Raw genomic sequence first — 25,157 nt, forward strand, 5'->3', positions numbered from 1 at the left:
GCTTTTTTGGGAAATTATAAAATTTGCTTAATTTTATAATTTTTTCTAGAATGACTAGAGTAGCCATTATTCCCCAGGTAGATGTCATAAATTTAAATATGCATAATAAATTGAATTAATAGATTAAATAGATTTAAATATGATTTAGGAAATTGTCATGTGATGTACTGGATTATTCCCCCTTCTTTTTTTCAGGAACTCTTGGTGTAATAACAGAAGCTACAATAAAAATCAGACCAGTCCCTGAATACCAAAAGTATGGCTCGGTAGCTTTCCCTAATTTTGAACAAGGAGTAGCCTGTTTAAGAGAAATTGCAAAACAGGTAAAATAAAAAATATATGTATATACATATATATGTTTATGTATTTACATTTTTCAAATTCTACTACATAGTTGATTGTGATATGTTACAACTAATCTTCATATTTAGTTGTATTATTTTTGTGGTTTTTACCCAGTTCTATATGAAAAGGTAGTGTTGTATAGTCATCCCTTTAAGTGCAGTTACTATTTCTATCAAACCTATGTCTTGGTCTAGATGGCTATATGATTGTAAGCCAAGGTAAGATACGTACTTTGATAGCTTCAGATAACTTTGCCTTTTATTGACTATTATGTACCTTAAGTTATTTTTGGGTAAGATATTTTATGATTAATTGAAGTGATATTTAATTTAAATTGAGACATTTATTGAAATTAAAAGTAATGGCTAAATATCAAAGACCCCAAAATTTAAATATAGATAATTCAACTTCATCAATTCATAGAATGTGCTGCTATTAGGCTATACTTTGTTTTATAATATTATCTAGGCTATAGCTTAAATTAAGGAATATAGTATGTATAATATGCTAAAAATAATTTTTATTTTCTCCTCTCAAAAAATATATTATTTAAGACTAGATAATGCTAAGTAATTTTATTTATGTATTTAGTTATGTCAGTATGGAAATTTCTACATCTCTGTAGGCATTTGGTTTATTGTTCACAACTATTTATGAATAATTCTTAATTCAACTTTTCCCATTGGAGAAGAAGTGATGTACTCTAGCCTCTCTCTTTTTTTTTTTCTTTCTTCAAACTCCTGGAATTTTACTACTTCCTATCAGTTATACCAAAGTAGAATCTTGAGGACAAGAGAGTTTTTGATGTGACCCATATAGGTCAGCTTCCTGATATCCAGAGCAGTGTGGAGGAAGAATCTGTTGAGGCAAAGGAGTAATATCGAGCAAGTAGTCTATGTTTATCTTGGAATTTCTAAGGTACAGAAAAGGAAAATGATGAAGAGTCTCTCATTTTTCTGTCATCTCAAGACAACCACTATTAATACTTTAAAGAACTTTAAAATGAGAAAAAATATATACATTATTTACCCACATATATATCATTCCCAGTGCTGTTTATTCCATACACTCATAAAGTTTTACTTTCTGAGACACTCATTCTGTCTGGCAGTTTCCCACTTTCATGAAGTCCAGCTATATGGCTACCTAATTCACCAGTTGATGGGATAATTTTTGTAATTTTCAAGTACCTTCACTTACTTGTCAGTTAGATTGCTAGACTTAGTATAGGTCCTTTGATCTTGATTGCTAGACTACTCCTGGGTAGGGAGAGGATTCAAAAGGATGTATGGTCCTGGAATAAGCATTCTTGGACTTGTGGCAAGTTACTTTGGTAGTGGTAAGGCAGAAGTGATTCGTAACAGTTGAAATCCTTACATTAGAGGCCCTAATTCACTAGAACTTTGGGGATATGATATTATGGTTAGGGAGCTAGAGTATACAGTATTAACACCATGTTTGCTAAAATGACAAGATGGCAATAATATTTAAAACATTAAAGGATTATTAAGTAGAGGACGATTGGAGGTAAGTTTTTGGAGTGAATAGTATTTGTTATACTAAAGTAACATCAAAGCACTGAGTGGTGACATTCCAGTGTGTTCTGGTACTTGTTTTAAAAATCCTCCATCATTCAAAGGCAGAGGAAAGAAGTTTCAAATTAAGATACCCCAGATATTAAGAAGTAAAAGAACTTGCAGAGCCTTATGGTTTTGCCTATGAATTAATACACAGAAGAACGGGAAGCTAGGGTGTTTTTTTTTTGTTTTTTTTTTTTTTTAATGACCAGAAGTTCACTAATTGAAAAATAAAACAAAGATGTTTCCATATATGTTTTCATTAATTTCAGATTGTTCTTAATGAGCAGCTTTTAAAATTTCAAGTGTTTTCCCTTTGTATTATAATTTATCGTTGTGTAATGATTTTGGATTACAGTCATTGGGTGAACATCCTAAGAATTTTTCAAAATGAATAAAAGGACAAGTTTTACTGATTTGTGTAAGGATGAAGGAAAATTCCATCCCCTGCTTGTCTTAAATACTTTTATTTTCCTTCTATCTTTGTTGAGCTTCACTATTCCCCCCCACAAAAGTGTGTTTTTTTGTTTATTTTTTAAGATGGAGTCCCACTCTGTCGCCCAGGTTGGAGTGCAATGGTGCGATCTCGGCACACTGAAACCTCTGACTCCCAGATTCAAGCAATTCTCTTGCCTCAGCCTCTTGAGTAGCTGGGATTACAGGTGACCATCACCATGCCCGGCAAATTTTTTTGTATTTTTAGTAGAGATAGGATTTCGCCATGTTGACCAGGCTGGTCTCGAACTCCTGACCTCAGGTGATCCGCCTGCCCCAGCCTCCCAAATTGCTGGGATTACAGTCATGAGCCACCGCACCCAGCCACAAAAAGCATTATTAAAGAATTGTAGTTCATATCATTTCTTGTTCAAGTCTTGAATGACATAATTCTAATTCACCATTATTACCTCTAATTTTATGAAAAAAAATATGAATGCCAAATTAGATTTTTCCTTTTTGAGACAGGGTCTCACTTTGTCGTTCAGGCTGGAGTCAGTGGCATGATCATAGCTCAACGCAACCTCTCGATCTCCTGGACTCAGGTGATCCTACCACCTCAGCTTCCTGAATAGCTGGGACCATAGGCACACGCCATGATACCTGTCTAATGTTTTTTTTTTAAACTTTCATAGGGATGGGATCTCCCTGTGTTTCCCAAGCTGGTCTCAAACTCCTGGACTCAAGCGATACTCCAGTTTAGGCTTCCCAAAGTGTAGAGATTGCAGGCATGAGCCACCATGTCCAACCCCAAATTAGATTTTTTAAAAATTACAGAAGTTATAAAAGTATTTGGGATTTGTATTTATTTTCAACAAAAGATCTCAGAGAGGTCATGTTCAGTCTGTATTGACCAACTCTGCCTCTTCAATAATATCTCCCCTCTATAGAGCACAGATTTAGTAGACTTATAAATCTTTTGATTAGAAGTATGCATATTTTATGTTTTCTTGATGCTCCATCTACTTTTCCACACTGCAAATACTTACATGTAAATCTATCTTAAATTTCATTAGTAAGAAGTGATGTAAAAATGTATCAAAATACTAACTTTATAATTTCATTACAATGGAAATGTTGATTTCCAACATCAATAGTTGGTTTAATCTGATACAGTTTTTATAACAATTCGATATGCCCCTGATAGAAAGTGACACAGAAGACCTACTTGTGCTATTATTGAAAAGCAAGTATGGAATTTTCCTTCATCCTTGCACAAATCAGTGAAACTTGTCCTTTTACTCATTTTAAACAATTCTTAGGAGGTTCACGCAATGACTATAATCTGAATTCACTACAAAACACTATAGTGAGCCAGGCACGGTGGCTCACATCTGTAATCCCAGCACTTTGAGAGGCTGAGGCAGGCAGATCACTTGAGCCCAGGAGTTTGAGACCAGTCTGGGCAACATGGCGAAACCCTGTCTCTACAAAAAATACAAAACTTAGCTGGGCATGGTGGCATGTGCCTGTAGTCCTAGCTACTTGGGAGGCTGAAGTGAGAGGATCCATTGAGCCCAGGAGGTCTAGGCTGCTGTGAGTCATGATCGTGCCACTGTACTTCAACCTGGGCAACAGAGCAAGACCCTGTCTCAAAAAAAAACAACAAAAAAAACTGTATTAGCTATGTATCTTGTAACAAAATAAAGATAATGATTGATAGTGCTACTATGTGGTTAAAAAAACAGGTCATAAAGTTCCTTTCTAGTCTATAGTTATGACAATTTGGTTCTATGTACTTAGTAATTGACAATTTTTAGAGATATAAATATTATGGATTAGGAAGTTTGTCTTACTTGAAACTGATTTTAAAAGTCTAGATAGATAACATTTTTTTCTCAAGCATTGCTCTTAAGAATGGAGCAATTACTAAGAGTAATTACTGGGATTTGGACATCTAACAATTTTGAGAACTTACATATTTTCCTGCTATTATAATGCACGTATAGAGAGGCATTAATGTTTATCTTACCTGGAAATGGATAAAAGGTTTTATAATTGTTTAGGGAAAGTTATATATTAGTTTATAGAACATACAAGTCTCATATGTCAAGAGTGGTACAGTATTTGCTGCTTTCCTTTGTAATAGTGTTTTCAGGCAGAAAAATTGAAAAAAATCAGGTTTTGGCACTAGTCATTGTTCAATTTGGGATTTGGAATTTCAGTTGATAGCAGGGGAATTAAGATCCATTAAAGTAGATGGTACATGGTTTATGATTGTGCCAAATTCTTGATTGAATAATGAGTTGGTTGCTTGTAATTCTTCACTGTCATTTTATAGCACTTCCATCTTTGCAATATTTTCAGATTCAAGTTGCTTTTGAAATGGGAAACTGTATTTTGGATGAATATCTTTTGAGAAAGAACATACATTTTGCTATTGTTCACAAATAGCAAAGTGGGCTATATGTATATTTTTATTACTATTCTTACTGAAGGAAATAAATTAAGCAACCTTATACTGGCAGCAGAAGGATTCTAAGGTCTCTTATCCGATCTTTGTCCATGTGAGGAGGTATCCTGTTTTAATACTTCACTGCCTCATGAAAAGCTAGAAAGGAGGATTTAGTGGAAGATTAATGTGATTCTTTCTCATAAGTGGCAGTCCAGTATAATCTCCTACTTTATTCAGTAGATGGGTAAGTGATTTTTAAGACTTTCTCAGAAAATACATTTCCTACTGTAACCTCTCAAGAGGAGGGAAATAATGTTTTTTAATCAGCATATCAGTGTTAGATATAACGTTTTATTATTCTCTAAAAGAGATAAATAAAATTGTTAGTTTGGAAATAACAATGTCTTTATAAGATTAAAAGGAAAACTGAGTGTTAAAACAAGCTCAGAAGCAATTTCTGAAATTTGGGGTTTTTTGTTTGTTTTCAATAAAAACTTAGTAGTTGTGCCCTATGGTATTTTGAGAGAAACATTTGTTCTAACGAGAGGAAAAACTGTATTTGGTATTGATTAGTACTCATTCCTCTCAAAACTCTTCTCAGTAAAACCTAGTTTCTTCGAACTAGGTTTTCAGAATTACAGATGAAAAGGCAGCTTTTCTTCCCACTACCTTTTGACAGAGGGTAACTTTTCCTTCCTTCTATCACTTTTATTTTAAACAATTTTAAACTGATAAAGGTTTGGGGTTTTTTGTTTGTTTGTTTTAGTGATTTTAGATTATAATTTGGGAAGACAAATTTTATGAATTGTTCTGTTTTAAAATTAATTATCTTGGAGGAGTTCAAATAAATTGGAAGGAGTCAGGGTTAGCACTTACCTTATAAAACACTTAAAATTTCTTTTTATTCAACAGTAATTCTTGGGAGTATTTATTACATAGAGAAACTGAAATTATTTTAAATCATGTTTTTGTGTCATGCTTTTCTTTCTCTGAAGCAGAGAGAATAACCCTAGTCAAATGTTTGGTTAATTGGATCATTTACTGTTTGATCAAGCAAAATTAAGACAGTTATGAGACATGTTCTCTATGAGAAGCTACTCAGAACAAGTTATTATACCTTTACTAAACTGAAAAACTATGAAGTTATAATTAGGAGACTGGCTTTTTGGTCTTTTCCTTAATATAAGTGGAGGACAATATTCACTCCCTATTATGTATTATTTTCTTCTTTAAAACCAAGCAACAATTGACTTGTCAAAATAAAAACTTCTTATTGTTTATCATACGGACTCCTAGCTGTAAGTCAGTATGTCATCTCTAAGATGACCAATGAGTAATAACTGTAGCCTTAAATAGTTTATCATTTCATCTGTGATACCAACTCTGACTTACTAGTTAGAAGAAGAATTTGTCTACATTTTAAGTTTTTATATCCAGAAATTCACATTTAACAGATTACCTTTTTTTTACATAGCCTTTTTTGAACTTTTTTTTTTTTTGAGACGAAGTCTCGCTCTGTTGCCCAGGCTGGAGTGCAGTGGCGCGATCTCGGCTCACTGCAAGCTTTGCCTCCCGGGTTCACACCATTCTCCTGCCCCAGCCTCCCAAGTAGCTGGGACTACAGGCGCCCGCCACCATGCCTGGCTAATTTTGTTTTTGTATTTTTAGTAGAGACAGGGTTTCACCGTGTTAGCCAGGATGGTCTCAAACTCCTGACCTTGTGATCCACCTTCCTCAGCCTCCCAAAGTGCTGGGATTTGAGCTTTTAAATTAATCAATTTTGTTGTGTGCCTTTTATTTGAGGTAGTATGCTCTTAGCTTGATAACCAACATAATGCAATGGATAGTATGTAGTTAGATGTGGTTCTTGACTTCTAGTAATTACTGAGGATATTGCATATTATGATAATTTTTCGTGACCAAATTTTTGTATAGCATGTGGAGTTTAGTATTGAAGCATTTGCTTCTGATGCAACATGAGATTGATAGACTATTTCCAATGTAGTCTCTAGGCTCAAGAATTTGGGCTGTTCCAGAGTCTACACAGGATGTTGGATTGACCCTTTGAGGAAACAAATGTTTTCAATCAAGTATAATTCATTCCTTAGCCATGGAGCAGAGTTATACAGCTGCCATTCAGTGCTTATACTTTTATAGTTTATCCTTATGACATTACATTAGCAGAAACCCCTCAGACATGTGAAATATATGCTAATATTGAATTTATTGTGCTGGTAACTAGTCTTTTAAGAGGTACCTTCTCAAATATGTCTCATCTGAATTGCAAGTTCCGATTTTTCCTGTGACAAGTAAGAGCTATGACTTAGTTTTAGAAAAACCAGTTTTGCAGAAATATGTTGATGTGTTTCTTAGAGGAATTTTTTTTTTTAGATGGAGTCTCGCTCTGTTGCCCAGGCTGGAGTGCAGTGGCATGATCTTGGCTCACTGCAAGCTCCGCCTCCCTGGTTCATGCCATTCACCTGCCTCAGCCTCCCGAGTAGCTGGGACTACAGGTGCCTGCCACCACGCCTGGCTAACGTTTTGTATTTTTTAGTAGAGACGGGGTTTCACCATGTTAGCCAGGATGGTCTCGATATCCTGACCTCGTGATCCGCCTGCCTTGGCCTCCCAAAGTGCTGGGATTTACAGGCGTGAGCCACTGCACCTGGCAGAGGAAATATTTTTAAATAAAATGATAGGATTGAGAAATATGTTGCTTTTTAAGTTAGTGCAGAGAGTACTAAGTAAGACTAATTAGAGTAGTTAGTTTTTACTTTTCAGATTATGCAATCAAGTAAATTCCTGGTTGTAGCATCCCTAAAGGGAAGAAATTGCCAGCAATTTGACGAAGTCAGTCTTGTATCCATGTTGTGAGGTCATTGTGGTTATTTATTTCATTATTCAAGTAAAAAATTATATTGATATTTCTGTATTAGTCCATATCAGGTTTCATGTAGTTTCAGACTATTAAGTATAAAATATACTTAGTTACAAGTTTGATGATTTGAGAGATTCTAGTAAGGGTACATTTATCATAGCAGGAAAGAAATCAATTATTTCATTAACTCAGTTTTAGTAAGCAATTTCTGTTTGAGTGTTCTTGAATTCCCTGAGCTTACCATTAACCCATCATTAAAATTTGTAAAAATATTCCCTCTCAGGTTAGTTTTGATCACTTACCAGCAGGGGTCACTTTAACTCAAGGACCTCTTTTCCTCCTTTACAAAATCTGTGGAACACTCTCAGCCCGGCATTAGTGAATAACATGAGAGTGAATTTAGAGCTCAAATTCTCAGAACTTGGGCTGTCTCTAACTTTTAAAGGCACTCTTTTGAGGTTTTTTTAAACCTACCAAAAAGCAGTGGAAACATAACCTAATCTTAACTGTACGAATAGTAACTCAGATTGAATGTTGTTTTTTTGAGAATAGTAACATTATTTTCATCTTTTGATTATAGAACCTTCCATTTAATTAACTGTAGTGGTAACTTTTAATTATTTCGAATTATAAGAAACATATTCAGCTTTGTATATTTAGAATGATGTACAATGATTTACAAATATCAATTGCCAGGAGATCATAAGCCAACCTAGATGCTATTTTTGAGTGCTTTACCTATATAAGCATTTAGTTATGACAATAACTGAAAAACTGACTTTTTAAAAGTCTGGTACTATTGAAGTATGAGACTTTAAAACTGTTGGTTTGAACTGGATAATTTCAAAAAAGTTCATGTTGAAAAACTAATATCTAAAAATTTTAAAAAACTTTCATTAGCTTATTAGTTCTTTTTTGATAGTGTTTGTCTGTTACCATCTACTATGTCTCCTTGATACAAATAGGAATACTAGATAGCTGGCTTATGTGACTCGACTATGAAGTTAAAATCACACGTAATATAATTGAATATTAGTTGCTATATGATAAAGCAGTTGCTCTGGAGCTTTCTTGCCATTTTTCCAGCTTTTTAATTTGAAAATTTTAAGCATGTAGAAAATTTGAAAGACTGGTACAGTGATTACCTGTCTATCCAGTTCATATATTCAACAGTAATTAACTTTCTGCTCTGTTTAACGTGTATGTGTATATGTTTTTTGGACCATTTGAAATTAAGTTACAGACTTTTTTTTTTTTTTTTTTTTGGAAACAGAGTTTCGCTCTTGTTGCTCAGGCTGGAATGCAATGGCGCTATTTCGGCTCACTGCAACCTCTGCCTCCCAGGTTCAAGTGATTCTCCTGCCTCAGCCTCCCAAGTAGCTGGGATTACAGTCATGCACCACCACGCACGGCTAATACTATATTTTTAGTAGAGATGGGGTTTCACCATGTTGGTCAGGCTGGTCTCGAACTCCTGACCTCTGGTGATCTACCGCCTCAGCCTCCCAAAATGCTGGGATTATAGGTGTGAGCCACCACACCCAGCCTGGGTTGCAGACTTTACGACACTTAATGTAAATGCTTCAGCACCATCTCCTAAAGACAGAAGAATAGTGTTCTTCTTTATAACTACAATACCATTATCATGTCTAAGAAAATCAGTAGTTTTTTTTTTTTTTGAGACAGAGTCTCGCTCTGTCACCCAGCAGGCTGGAGTGCAGTGGTTCACTGCAACCTCTGCCTCCTGGGTTCAAGCAATTCCCCTGCCTCAGCCTCCTGAGTAGCTGGGACTACAGATTTGTGCCACCACATCTGACTAATTTTTTTTTTCTTTTTTTTTTTTTTTTGGTAGAGATGGAGTTTCACCATGTTGGCCAGGCTGGTCTTGAACTCCTGACCTCGGGCAGTCTGCCTCCCTTGGCCTCCCAAAGTGTTGGGATTACAGGTGTAAGCCACCATGCCTGGCCAATCAGCAGTAATTTGTTAATGTCATCTAATATTCATTCTATAAGATTATTCCAGTTATCTCCAAGATATGTTTTATGGATAGTGTTTGCAAACCAAGATTTAATCAAGACCTGCATATTTTAATTGTTTTAAAGATTAAATACCCATAGAAATTTACTATACTAAATGTAGTATACTTTCCTTTCCCTCCTTTTTTTGTGTGTGTTTTTGTTTTTGTTTTTGAGACAAGGTCTCGCAATCTTGGCTCCCTGCAAACTCTGCTTCCCAGGTTCAAGTGATTCTTGTGCTTCAACCTCCCAACTAGCTGGGCTTATAGGTGTATACCGTCATGCCCAGTTAACTTTTGTATTTTTAGTAGAGACAAGATTTCGCCATGTTGGCCAGGCTGGTCTTGAACTTCTGTCCTAAAGTGATTTGCCCACCTTAGCCTCACAAAGTGCTGGGATTGCAAGTGTGAGCCACTGCGCCCATCCCCTCCCATTTTCTGATATATGTGTACTTGCATGAATTGTTTTCATTAATAATATTTGCCATTGATAAAGGTGGAGTAGAATGTGGTTGATAGCAGGAGATGGAATTTACAAGTTGGTAAGAACTTAAAATGTTTTTGTTATGAATGACAGAGTGGCTATTACTCTCTCATATTTTACTTATGTGCTTAAGCCAAAATATATAAATATGTATGTTATATGTATATTCTACTTATGAAGAAAAGAAATCTGGTCTAATCAGGCTTTGTGTATTTTATTAGAAGTCAATGTGCCCATTTTATTAAAAACATTTCAGATTTGTAAATGTGAAGAAAACTGATTTTTCCTTTAGTATTTTTGGAAACTGGTAACATTTTTAGAAGTATCAACCCAACTACAAAGATACCCTTATGCCAAGATTTGAAATTACTCAGGTTTTACATTTAACATTTTTAAACTATTATACATTTAATAAGACTACAAAATAGAAAATAAGATAGTTTTAATGTAATTTTTGTTTGGAATATGACTTTAAAGCTGTGTGTGTGTGTGCATGCACACACGTGTGCATGTGTGTGTGTTTTAAGTGATTTTTGGAGGCTGTGTGGTTTACTGAAATAATGCTCATCTAAAAGTCACAATGTCTTCATCTTCTGCCTTTACAGTGGATAAGATACAGTATAGTTTATAAGATGGCGTAATACTTGAGGCACTGGATTTTAGTTATAGAAACATCTTTCTTCTAAAATAATCCGCTTTGGGGTCTGTTATTTCTTTTAGGATATTGTCATATGTCTTTGCCAGACATTAGGCAGCTTTTTCTGCTGATAAATTTAAAATCTGGTAACTTATGTTTGTATTTATCTGTATCTGCAGATTTCTTCTCTCCAAATATTTTATAGAAGTCATTGATATTTGTCTTCATAAAAATATATGAAAAGTTAACTTTTTTTCCTCTGTAAATCCTTAGAAACTAAATTCTTGATCTCTTAAATATAGAAAGATAATATTCATATTCTACCTGTCTAGCTTTTTACTGTATTAAATTTGTATCACCTTTTTTTTTCTTTTTAAAACAGAGATGTGCTCCGGCATCTATTCGCCTCATGGACAACAAGCAGTTTCAGTTTGGTAAGTAAGGAGTGATAATTTTAAAATGTCATTTAGCCACAGAAATTTATGAAATATCAGTAGAAAGAGTATGGAGTGCCTAGGTAGAAAGAAGGTCAGTCTTGCCTTTCAGGAAGGTGTCAGTCTAATGAAGATAGACAATTACATAAATGAGTGAGGGCAGCAGTGTTGGAGGTCCTGTGAAAGAAGACTGCACTGGATACCATGGGCTGCAAATGAAGGAATTGATTCTTCTTGATTTTGCTTGAGGTTAAAGAGTCAGAAAAGGCTTGTATAAGAGAGATGCTTGAGCTAAATCTTCAAAGGTGAATACAAGTTTGCCTAGATGTCTCTTCTTCTCTACCAGACTTCTTCACTTGGCAGCAAAAATGTGAAGGTGTGAAATTCAATAATGTGTGTTAACGACTTCAAATCGTTCTATGTGGTTCAAATAGAGGGTAGGGTTAGGGTTGTTGTATGAGATAAAGTTGGATAGGTAGACTAGGGCTTTGCAGGATAGACTTGGATTTTGTCTTGTCAGCAGTGGGATTTCTTTGAAGAATAAAATCAATCAACTTTACGGCTTAGCTCATTCTGGTAGCACTGTGCAGGTTAGATTAGAAGGGTACATGCATGGAGGAGAGACACTAGGAGATGAAACAGTTCAAGAAGCAAAGTTTGAGGACTTTGAGCGTGGCAGCAGCAATGGAGGTAGAGAACAGATGACAGATTTTCAGAAAATCAGTTTGCTAACTGGATGTGGAAGGCTAAATAAGAGGAGGAATTGAAGACAACACCTAGACTGATTGGACTGATTGGGTAGATTAAATAACATAGAAGAATGGGTGGTGGTCTTGGGAAAAAGATATTATAATGGGTTGTAGTTATATTGTGAAGTTTACTTTGGGATTTAAGTTTATAGAATTTAAATATCCTCAAAACAATTCCTAAAATCATGGGAGTGATCGCTCAGTAATAAATACTAAAGGCAAAGATAGGCAGGCTTTTGTCATGTCTAAAAGTAAGCTGAGATTTTAATTTGGGGAAGCATGGTTATAGTTATATAGAAACTTAACTAAAGTCAGGTTCATAACATACCAAGAGTTTTAAAATTACATTCTTCTAAGTTAGTCATAATTGTTTATTCCTTTAAGTAAATTACTTTCAAAATACTATACTACTGACAAAAGTTTAAGATAAATATGTTCTATAAGTAATGAAATACTTAAATCAAGTGAAAAACCACTTGTGTGTTTTGGCCTGCATTTAGAGATCTTAAAGAGAGCCATGCATCTAATTAATAAGACTGTGTTATTCATTTATATGTTATTGTTGTTGTAAACAATATTAGACATAGGCACCTTTGTAAAATTAGTTATGATTTGGCCATACTTATTTATAATTGAAATCCATAACAATTTAAAGTGAAGGTTTAAAGAAAGTCTCCCTGTCATCCCTCTTCCATGTTCTCATTACTATACCTGAAAACATACTTACTTGCTCCCCTCTAGCTTGCTCTCGTCTGTGGTATTATAGGTTCTACCTTCTCTAGTCTTCACTGTGTCTCCCCTCCCTCTGCCCTTTACTTAGCCACCAAAGCGATCCTTTTGAAATACAGATCTGATCATGCTTTTTGGCTGTCTGTATAACCTTTTTTACTTTTACTTAATTGAAGCCTTTACATTAATGTATCCTCCCATGGCTTCTTGATCAAGCAACAGAGGAAATAATGCTTAGCACAGCAAAGGGTGTCCAGACCTTGCACTAACCATATGGCTGATTGGTTGGTGTTTATACCACATTGGTTGTTAACAAAGCACACGCCATATTATTAGTTGTGAATATTTTTAATATGGTATCTACCTCAGGTACAACTCTTAATACATTATATTGACATCTAATTTTAGTATATTGAAATGATATATATCATTGAGTATAATGAAATAATCCAAAGATGTCCTCTGTAAACTAAAGTTTCTCAAATTTAGGGTATGTTTCTTAGTCATTTTTCTATCACCTGCACTTATCACATAATAGGCATTTTTACGTGATTCAATTAGTCATCAAACTGGCAAGGGGGTGAACAAATCCTAGATAGCATAGTGCTGATCACATTGTCAATAGCACACTTTATAAAATTCTCTTCATGACTGTTCGTCAGAGTGGTATCTCCACTTTACAAATGACTCAAAGGCTCATTACTCTGACCATAGTCCACAAGTCATATGTGGTGGAGCTGGGGATGAACCCAGATTTGTCTGACTACAAAGCCCAAGAGTTTTTGCACTGTCTGTAACCACTGCTTTAAAATATAGATAATTAATAAATCCGTTTAAATGACTTGATTAACATTGAAATAACAGAAAGTTCACTAATCAAACTGTCCAGCTAGTAAATTTGGAAATTAGTTTAATATTTTAAAAAACCACAATAGCGACTGGGCATGGTGGCTCACACCTGTAATCCCAGCACTTTGGGAGGCCAAGGCAGGTGGATCACCCAAGGTCAGGAGTTTGAGACTAACCTGGCCAACATGGTGAAAGCCTGTCTCTACTAAAAAAAAAAAAAATACAAAAATTAGCTGGACATGGTGGCAGGCGCCTGTAGTCCCAGCTACTCGGGAGGCTGAGGCAGGAGAATTGCTTCAACTGGGGAGGCAGAGGTTGCTGTGAGCCGAGATCACACCACTACTCTCCAGCCTGGGCGACAGAGTGAGACTCCGTTCCAAAAAAAAAAAAGAAGAAAAAACCCACAATAGCTAGAATATATTTAAAATGTAATTATATTGATAGGCAACATATTTAAGAAAAAGTAAAAGATATTATTTTCTAGTTGATACTGATGCTTAATATCCACTTAATACCCACTTAAAAGTCAGTATCACTTTTACAATAATTTGTTCTTCAAAGCTATCATGTCACCTTAGTATCAGAGATGTATGTGAGTAATTCTACTAGCGTTAATGGAAATTGTGCATATAAATCTCAATGAGTTAAGGTGAACATTTACCCTTAAGGATTATTTCATATCAGAGTAGTATCATATGGAGTCCTCATGCATTGTATAAAGATAAGTGAATCTTTTGTATAAAGGCTTTTGTATGAAGAATAGATAATTTCAACTTCTGCCAAGAACACAACACGCACATTCAATATAAAAATGTTTATATACTTATTTCTAATTGTAATATAGGATGAGTTCCATTTGGGACCAGAAATGAATGTTTTGATGATACATTATTTCTATCTTTATAGATATTAGAAATTGTCTCTTAAAATGCTAGTTATACTAAGAAGCATCTCTGATAGTTTAAAATAAAAGAAGAAAATCCCCAAACATATCTCTTACTTGTGATCAAGGAGCTCAAAAAGATTGCTAGGGTGATCTCTATCTAACCTGCAGTTCAGTTTGTTTGTTTGTTTGTTGCTTTGTTTTAATGCCCCAGGTATAGCATAGATACCTAACTCTCAGCCTCTGGTTAAGACTTCTATTACTTGGTCTTTTTTGTAACACAGTTTCCTATTATAATCAGCAAAAATGTAGTAATAAGTAGTATTACAGATTGAGATTCTTATAAAAAATGGATAGAAAAAAACTACCAGTGATAGTTGTATAAACAGCTAGTTTGCTGTTTCTAAACTAAACAAAAGGAAGGGCCTACATATTAAAAACAAAATCCCCAAACCTTAAAGGCTTTTTTAAAAAAAATAAACTTTTTATTTGGAGATAATATTGATTTACTTAAGACTGAAATTCTTTATAAAAATTCTATATAAATGGTATGACACCTTTTTCTGAATTGGGCTGCTAACACTGAAGCCAGATGCATGACTCTTAAATGTAACAGTCATAGGAGTCGAGTCGTCATTTCTTTCTGAAAACAGTGAGAAAACAGTCAAAGGTTTTCACTCAATTAAGCTTAATCTGCAGGCAAAGATGTTAATTTAGCAGATTTTGAGACTCCATTTATGTTATTTTGGCAATTTTAACTCTCCGGGTGTGATTAAGGAAGCAATTGCTAGTTTTATGCCAAGAATTCTGACTGAATTAAGAATTAATTAAGAAACAACCTTAAACTTGTCATTAACTCCATATTTGGTTATAGTTCTGAATAGTTTCTATATAATTAAAAAAAATAAAAGTAAAACCAGCCACCATGGGTGTTCTTAATGAAATAAAAATTAATGAAGTAATTTTATTATGTGTAAACCATACCATTGAAAGATACCTAAACTATGTGTAGTATTAATTACATATAGTAATTTGACTTGAAAAATCAAATTTATAATGTGATTTGTAAATAAAAAGTTGTGACATTTGAAAGAAGATAAAAGTATCAAACAATATAACTATATATCTTAATATAAATACTTATGTAAATGGGAAGATTTTAAAAATTAAAGTCATGAAAACTTTCTTTTAGGATACTAACTTGGAGTAGCTTCTTGATCTTCTGAAAAACAGAATAACCTATTTATATAAACTTTTTTCTCTTCTTAGGTCATGCTCTTAAACCTCAGGTTTCCTCTATTTTTACATCATTTTTGGATGGATTAAAAAAGTTTTATATTACAAAGGTAAGAATTTTTATAAAATGCTAAAATTTTAAATGCTTAAGATATCTGTTTTCTGCTTTCTTCCCACATGCACCTATTATAAGGGTGTTTTTCCGTGTTGCTATGTACATGTCAGAAGTATAATTTTTCATGTTGGAGTAAATATTAAGTAAATCAATCAGGCAGTCAGTTTCAGAAAATTTTAATTCTTTTCCAGTTTTGAAGCTTCTAAAAATAACACTGCATTTGAACAGTTCTGTTTTCATAACATTTTCTATAGTTTGAGTTTTTTCCTTTATGGAAGATATCTATAAAGTGAAATAAGAGTGTGGATTTTTTTTAACCTATGATTGTTGAATTTTTTTCCTAGAGTGTTAGTTAGCACCTTCTTTTCCTTGCATCCTTGTTATTCCATGTGGGATTCTTTTTGTTACATTTTAAATTTACCCGGGGGGGGAAACAGTTCTTTCTTCTAGTTCATGTTTTTTGAAGCTCCAATGGGACTGAACTTTAACGCTTTCTTTTATTTTCTAGATCTAATTTTTGTGTGAATTCGTTGGATATGTTTATTTTTGCCAGGTGGTGGTGGGGGAACAGCTTCATGCTTTTTTCTTGGTGTTTTGATGTATCCTTTTGAGATTGGAATTATTCGATGCCCTTTGTCATAAATGTTGTAAATAATTTCTTTTTTTCCAGGCAGGCATCTCCTTTTTTAATCAGGATTTTTATTTTTTGGTGTAAAATTTTTATTTTTTGGTGTTCAAATTTTTATCTCTTTTCCTGTGATTATTTAATATAGTCTAAGCTTAGAAAAGCCTTCCTTCCTCCAGAAATATGATCAGGGCCATTTTCTTCACTCTCTCTCATAATAAATGAGAATTTTTTTTTAAAATTGTCTTTATTACTATTTGTATTTATTTCCATTTTATTATGTGAAAAAGATCTAAATTAATCTTCCCCTTCTGCTCCTCCAATTGTTAACCAGTTGTGGCAGCACCATTAATTAATCTGTGCTTCTCATACATTGATTTGCTATGCCTCGTATCTTATATGCTTATCTAAGAAATAGACACCATTTTAGTGCATCTCAGTCTCTTTTAATGAGCTTTTTGTTCTTAAAAAATTAAATAGATTTCATTGTTGTAGGTCTATTTTTCCCTGTTGCTATTCAGAATTTTCCTTGTTATCACCATCACCTTTTTATTATTCTAGAAAAATTTTAGAAACTTTTCATCATTTTAGGAAGTTCATTGTGGTTTTTTTATTAGAATTGGAAGAAACTAGTACATTAATTTGGAGAAATATTGAGTGATTTATAATACTTAGTTTATGCATTTAGGAGCATATGTCTTACTCACCTTTTTTTGGATATGTTTTAGATATGTTTCCTAATATATTTCTTTTTAAGATTGTTAGATACTATTTTAGTTTTATGCGTAATATTGCCTTTGAAAACTTTATTTAATAAGAAGTTATTGCTAGTATGTAGGGATGTTGTTGATTTTTGCTTCCCGCCCAATATATCCAGCTACTTTATTCTATCATTCTGCAGTTTTTTATTTGATTCTTTATCATAGTTATTATTTCAACAAGTTATTTGTTGTATTTACATAAGCAATATGTCACTTTGATTAACACTGTGGCATACTTTGAAATAAAGTGTATTTTCTGTGCTGAATAGTTTTACTACATTGTAATGACCTGAATAGATTTATTAAACATTCTTAGTGATTGACATGTAAAGTTCCAAAGCTCAGTTTTTAAGAAATCCATGTATTTGAGCCCATATCAGAAGGAAACGAGCAAAGTGTATTTTGATTTATTATTTTGTAGGATAAGACTTATCTGTAATAATAATAATTTTTTTTTTTTTTTTGTAGTTTAAAGGATTTGACCCAAATCAGCTAAGTGTAGCCACATTGCTCTTTGAGGGGGACCGTGAGAAGGTTCTTCAACATGAAAAACAAGTGTATGATATTGCTGCAAAATTTGGGTATGGCTTCAAGTTCATAATGCCAAGAGAAAGTTAAAAGCTAAGATTCTAATATCACCCAGCAATTATTAAAGTACTAGGCATTAATGTCTCCAAGGAGACTGCATGTCTCAAAGCAGTTATTAATTTCAGTTTGGTATTAAATTTGTGGTAATTTATGATAGTAAATTTAAAATATTGTTTTGGTTTACTTCCAAAATTTTTAGGAAGTTAGATTGATATGTTGCTCTTGTCTAATTATATATATATTATTATTTAAACATTGTATTTTTCCTAGATTTTTACATTAATGTCAGTTTCATGATATTTGTTCTTCTAGAGTAAAATAGAAAATTCATTGTCCTCTTACTCTGTGGTGATAATAGTGTATGTATAAAGCATGCTACTAGTGTGTTTTTAAAAGAAAATTGTGTTTAATCGAAGGTATTTGATAAATTATCTATACTCCACCCCCTGTCACTTACTGTTTTATGTTGGTATAAAGAAACAGAAAACATTTCACATCTATAACCAACTGAATAATGGTAGCGTGGTTTCTGTCTTCTTGATGGATTGTAAGATTGATCGATGAGAACTATAGTGAAAATGCCATTTATCAGGACTACATTTTTTCCTTTCCTTTTAAAGTACATAAACTAACAGTTTCTAGACACGATTCTTTCCTTTTTTTATTTCAGGGATTAAAATATATCGTATCCATTATGCTTAATATGAGTTCTTTGTAAATATTTATTTTCATTTCTTTTTTGTTGTTTTTTAAGAAAACAAATGAACACTTAATTTGGAGCCATGTGTTTTAGAATGCCCCACTTTTATGTATTTTTTTCATATATAAGCCCTTTATTTCTAGGGTTGTCTGAATTTAGTGTTAACGTGCAGTATTCTTAAAGGGGAAAAGAGTCTAATCTTAGACTTAAATTTTAGTTTACTTTTGTACTATTTTTAAGTATTGAAAATGTCTCACTTTTATATTTACCCTTTTCTGAAATTGGCAAATGGAATTTTAATTTTTTCAGTAAAAGAGAAAGTTTATTCATCTTTCATCTTTTCTTAATAACTGTTTTGGGAATTGCTGATATTTTAACTAAATCACTTAAAAATAATTATGTTACAAAAATCCAAGTAATGACCAGAAGACTTGAATTTCAGGTCATCTTATTTTTGTTGGAATTTTTGAAATGTACATGTTTTCCTTCCCAGAAGGAATTTATCCCTATGTATGTACCCATTTTTTAGTTTCTAAGTTATAGGGAGTATGTATGTAATTTGGTTAAAAGATTGTTTTCTTAAAACATATGATATTAGTAAGAAACAAGGAGATTTAAAACCTACTCTAGCCTTAAATATTAGAGACTGAAACTTTAAAAAATTATTCATTGTATATTTAAATATTTACTTGGATTTCATAATTTCTCAGAAGGACTTGTAGGAAAATGGAAGGGTGCATTTTGCTTTATCATTTGAATAACTGTATATAGGATTAAATTTGCTTAGTTTCACCTCAGTCCTCTCCCCGCTCACACACACCTCCACATCTGTACACGCACCCACACACAGAGGAATTTCAGTTTTTAGGATCTATCTTTATAATGTCAATTAAGTATGACTAGTAAGTCATCACTAGTTAGTAATGTGTCACATTTCCTTTTAGAATGGGGTAGGATGATGACATAATGCTTGTTTGTTGTGCCTCATAATTTTTATAGGGCATGACCTGTCTTTTCTTGTGCATCACTGTTGATGTCTAGTTATTACTAAATACTTGATGTAGTAATTGTTGAATGAATGAATGTAAGTGAATGCTATATTTTCCTGCTATCTTTTATTCTACTTTGTTTGTGCCTAATTACTGTGCCACCTGTAAAACTGTATTTTCATCTTTAGGTATTTGTCAAAACATTTTGTCAGGTTTTTTGTTTGTTTGTTTGTTTTTGTGTTTTTTGAGACAGAGTCTTGCTCTGTCACCCTGGCTGGAGTGCAGTGGTGTGATCTCAGCTTGCTGCAACCTCTCCACCTCCCGGGTTCAAGTGATTCTCCTGCCTCAGCCTCTTGAGTAGCTGGGATTACAGGCTCATGCCACCATGCCTGGCTAACTTTTGTATTTTCAGTAGAGACGGGGTTTCACCATATTGGTCAGGCTGGTCTTGAACTCCTGACCTTGTGGTCCACCCGTCTCGGCCTCCCAAAGTATTGGGATTACAGGCATTCATTTTGTCAGTTTTAATTTGAGCCACCAACTGACATGAATGTCAGTAATGCCAGTTTTGTTTTCTCGTATGTCACTATCCATTTACCAATTAAAAATATAAGTGAATCTTCTTTAAGATATGGCATCCAGCTGCCTTCAGATACTGATACTTAAGCCCAAGCACTATTGCTGTACTTCCAGCAGTTTTGCTTACTCAAACAAAACTTGTATCAAATTTGTCCATTAAAAATAGGTTATAGTAAATGAGATTCAATTTAAAGCAAGGGTAAAGAGTTAAAGACTGGCTCCGTTTGAGGTCTCTCTCTTTTTTTTTTGCTGTTATTTGTTCCTTCTTAGTTATAATTAATTTCTTAATGTGCTTTCATCCTGGCTCCCTTAGAGCTATTTCAATTTTTTTTTTTTTTTTTTTTTTTGAGACAGTGTCTTGCTCTGTCGCTCAGGTTGGAGTGCAGTGACCTGATCATGGCTCACAGATGGGGTTTTGCCATGTTGCCCAGGTTGGCCTCAGACTCCTGGGCTCAAGTAATCTTCCCACCCTGGCCTCCGAAAGTGCTGGGATTACAGGCATGAGCCACTGCGCTGGGCCTATTTTAAGTTTTTAATACTTGGAAATACCCTCTTTTGGTTTTCTCTCAGAAGTTCTAGTATCCCACCGGTTTTCTGTAGGGACTAATTTTTTGTTGTAATCACTGAATATTCAAGGATATTTTACTTAGGTAAAATGCTACTCTTCCCACCCTCAATCCTCAATCATCTCTCCTGCGTAACAAGACAAGGGAAAGCACCACCAAGTTTCTTTCTGCTACAGTTTTCATGTGCTTGTTTAGCTCATATATTTTATTTTGAATTGGGGCATTATTCATCTATACCTTATTTTTTTGTTTATGAAACTCTCTGCTGCCTCATTAACTTTACATTGATTTTTATGAAGTATTCCCAACAATTTAGAGCATTTTTATGTGTTGTCTTAGCCATTTTTTCTCTTTGCTTGCCTTTCACTCCCACTCCAACACAGTAATACCTTTGAACACATATGACCCAACAGAACATAGTAGCCACGTAATGAATAATCATACTTTGATTGTTTATCCATGTTTGCTAGTAATGTATTTTAACTTCTCCAAGAGCGGAGCAGAATAAACATTACCTGTCAGCACTCATGACAGGTGTTTTGACATTTTCCATAGAACTTAAGGTAATATGTTATCGTTATTTTTAAAGCATGCTTAAGTTGTTTAATGTAATTCAACATGAGAGTGATTAGGTTCACCAGATGGCCCTTTTATATAAAAAGATTGTCTCTCATTCCTCTTTCATTAGTCTTTCCAGTCCTTCCTCATGAGACAGCTTTAAATTTGTTTAAAAACCTTGAATTGATGTTTGAAATTTGTGGAGACAGCAGGAAGTAGGGGATGGATGTTGCTACTTTTAATATAAAGCAGTTTGAATCTACATGCAGTCATATTGGAGTGATTACAAAAGTCACAATTTAGAAGCATTTAATTTTTAAGCCCTACTATTCTTATATATTGTATTTTAAGGTAATTCTGGCTAGAATATTGACAATTCTGAAAGCTAAAAAGAGAAAAGTTTCAAAAAGTTCAATCATAAGTCTGTGATTTCCTTGTAAAGCCCAGACTGACTGTGCTTCTTTGAGCTTATGAATTTAGAAAGGACATCCACTTTCTTCCTGCTTTAAGTGAGAAAATGCATGTTTCTCTGTGGTTTATCTCCCTGGATCCTAATGTGAACAGATCTGTTTCCTGCCTGCTGCCAGAAATTAGAAATATTAAAAGAGGGTCTAAAGAAAGATGACTTGGGACTGAAAAGTAGGACTTTTTGTCTCATCTTGACATAACAGAGGCAAGCCTACTAAATGTTTATACCTGTTACTTCTCATCAGGTACATACTTGGCATTCTCTTTTCTCAAATATTCCCAACACAGGTGTCTTACACCCTTTCCTACTCCTCTTTCTCTTTTCCTTTCCTTCCACCACTAGGTTCAGGATGGATGAACTGTTTCTGTTCCTAGACCTGTGGTGGTTTTTCTGTCTTGGACTCAGAGTCTGACTCTATTTTATATCATCTACTTGAGCTATGGCCTAAGCTATTTTCCTTTAAGCACTTGCCACAGCAGTTTTCTGACTTGTTTTCCTTTTGTTTTGAAACTTTATTTGGCTTTCTACCTCCAACCTCACATCCAACTCAGAATTGCGTTCTTTCTCTTCTTCTCACTTTCAGCTGCTTGACCGAAGTTTTATCTTCTTTGCTCATTAACATTCTAATACAAATAGTCCCCTTCATTTTTTTTGTTATACCCCATTCTCAAGTAGTTCTAGACTAGAGCTGCTTATATCAAATCTTTGCCACTTCTTTTGGATAACACCATCTACCTATAATGGCAAGTCAGGAAATTTTGATTTAGCCCACTTAGCCTGAAATTATCTTACAGTATTTGTACAGAACAAGAGTACATCTACATTGTAGTATTTACTTACTACCAAATTCAACACAACTTCAGAAGAAGAAAATATTTAATTATGAGGTGTTAATTGAGGCCATAAGATAAACAATTTTTCCTTTAGTTGACCAAAGTTAAAATTTTAATTTCTGTATGATAATGGAAAAAGCATAATTAAAAACTATTTACTAACAGTAGTAGAAAAACAGTATTCATTCATTGTCTTTTAAAATAAGAATAACTTTTACAAACAAGAGTACTTGGACTAAATTATATGTCATATGGGATTAATTCTAACTAGATCATCACATACAATTTCTATGGATGAAATTTTCAAATTGAAAGAGATAGTTTATATGTTCATAGTAATAACTTACCTGTGTTGGTCTTGTATTTGTTTATACATTACTTTATAAAATATTTCTATGTAAATATGTTTTGTCTCTCATTTAAATCATAAATTTCATAAAATAAACACCACATCTAACATTCCAAATACTATGTGTTCATGTATTCTGGAAGCTTCTCCGTATTGAGGAGTTCCTAGTCAGTCGTCACATTTCTTCAAATATGAGTAAGACAATAATAACATATGAATATATGAGTAAGAATATGATAAATAACATAAGATTACTTGTGTGAAGATTATTTCAGCTTGTTTGTTTCTCATAGTTAATTCTTTTTGTGCTCTTTTGTGAATATGGGTAGACGTAGTTGAGTTTATGAGTCAATTTTATTTGGTGAATAAAAGTTTGAAATTAAGATGAAACAAATATTAAAAGTGTTTTCAGATTTTTGTTATTCAAACTTATTCTCTTGGCAGCTTTTTGATACATTTATGATAAATAAGATTAAGATAAAAATGAAATGCAGTGTAATATATGTTAATCTGTTAAGCAGTTGTCTTGAGGTATCATATCCGTTTGGTTAGTTTTATATATTTTTAATAGTTGATTTGAAATTAACAGTTTATTCTTTAATTACAGTGGGTTGGCAGCTGGAGAAGATAATGGACAGAGAGGTTATTTGCTGACCTATGTCATTGCATACATTCGAGTAAGTTATATCATATTTCCCTTGCCACTTAATTTATGTTGCAAACAATACTTTTTCTTACTTTGAGTGAATGCAATTGTCTTCCCTATTTTTAAAAATTTTAAGCTACTGTAATTTAGCATATCATTTTACATGAACCTTGTTTTAGCTACAAATCTTCAGAAGCCCATTTAAACCTTCTCCATATGCTCTTGAAGAAGTTAAAGATGATTTAATGTCTTTCTGCTCTTTAAAAGAATGGAGCCTTTCTCTGTTTAAAAGTTGAGCATACCGTTCATAACATTATTTGGTTAAAATCAAGCTGTTTTACTTAGGAACATTCTTCACTTAATAATCTGTTTTAATGATGTGTAAATCTTTTAACTGTTTTAAAATTTTGATATTTAACTTGATGTAGTTATTTGTTCACTGATGATGATTATGGAATTAAAGAAATAATTATGTGTGCTTGAGCACTCAAATGTTTCTAATTCTAGATGTCCTACTTATGATATACTGAAATTGTCTTATCTCAATCTGCTGTATTTACTGATATGAAATTGTTCTTTTGAAATTTTATTTTTTCAGTTTAGTTTTTTTTTTCTACTTTGGTTGTAACAAATTCAGATTTCTTGATTGCTTTCTGCTGTTGCTGGGGTTACTGTTTTTTTTTTTTAATTTTTCCTGTTTACTTAATTTGAATGATCTTATTCTAAAAAGTCGTTTTTTCAGATATCCTATTGAGAATTTGGTTTCCACAAATACTCAACTTTCTTTTTTTAATCATAAAGTTTTTTGGAAATTTATACATAATAGATGTACATACTTTCAGGGTACGTATGATATTTTGATAGCTTCATATGATACGTAAAGATTGAATCAGGATTGGGATATCCATCACCTCCAAATACTAAATTTACTAATTTTTCTCTTGGAAATTTTGAACCGTATACACAACAATTGTTGTAAGCTTATATTCAACATGTATTTACTTCTCTAAAAAAAGCTGAATTATTATGTTCTCATTTTAGCAAAAATTTAATCCTAGCTAAAATCTGAATTTTAAATTGCAGTGAATTTGAAGCATATAGTCCTCCTCTTTTGTCCCCTGCCCCCACAGTGATGATGATAAGTAAAAGTATATTTATTGCCTGTTCAGCATTTTAGAAATTTTGATTAAGAGATGTACTGATTGGGCCGGGCATGGTGGCTCACGCCTGTAATCCCAGCACTTTGGAGGCCGAGGAAGGTGGATCACCTGAGGTCAGGAGTTCGAGATCAGCCTGACCAACATGGAGAAACCCCATCTCTAATGAAAATACAAAATTAGCCAGGTGTGGTGATGCATGCCTGTAATCCCAGCTACTCGGGAGGCTGAGGCAGGAGAATCACTTGAACCCAGGAGGCGGAGGTTGCAGTGAGCCAAGATCGCGCCACTGCACTCCAGCCTGGGCAGTGAGCGAAACTCCATCTCAAAAAAAAAGAAAACAAACAAACAAAGGAAAAAAAAAAAGATGTACTGATCATGAAAGGTAATAGATGATTGTAGATATTGTAAATAATATCTACCTTTATAGGCTGTCAGTATCATAGTTTCTTCCCAAAATAAGCATTTTGAATATACATAAAATGTTGTTTGTTAGGCATTTTCTCTGAGGATATTG

At 33.5% G+C, this 25,157-nt stretch overlaps 1 protein-coding gene across 6 annotated transcripts in view; it reads left to right on the forward strand.

Moving 5' to 3' along the window:
* AGPS (alkylglycerone phosphate synthase) overlaps positions 1-25,157 on the forward strand; it is a 160,850-nt gene that overhangs the window by 96,614 nt on the left and 39,079 nt on the right. For all 6 annotated transcript variants that reach the window (XM_077957233.1, XM_015110421.3, XM_077957232.1 and 3 more), the window contains 5 exons: positions 196-323; positions 11,208-11,259; positions 15,739-15,815; positions 17,675-17,787; positions 23,445-23,514. In XM_077957233.1, the coding sequence (XP_077813359.1) occupies positions 196-323; positions 11,208-11,259; positions 15,739-15,815; positions 17,675-17,787; positions 23,445-23,514 (440 nt within the window). The remainder of the gene's footprint in view (positions 1-195; positions 324-11,207; positions 11,260-15,738; positions 15,816-17,674; positions 17,788-23,444; positions 23,515-25,157) is intronic.

Source organism: Macaca mulatta, chromosome 12 (assembly GCF_049350105.2).
Source record: "Macaca mulatta isolate MMU2019108-1 chromosome 12, T2T-MMU8v2.0, whole genome shotgun sequence".
Classification (NCBI taxonomy): Eukaryota; Metazoa; Chordata; class Mammalia; order Primates; family Cercopithecidae; genus Macaca; species Macaca mulatta.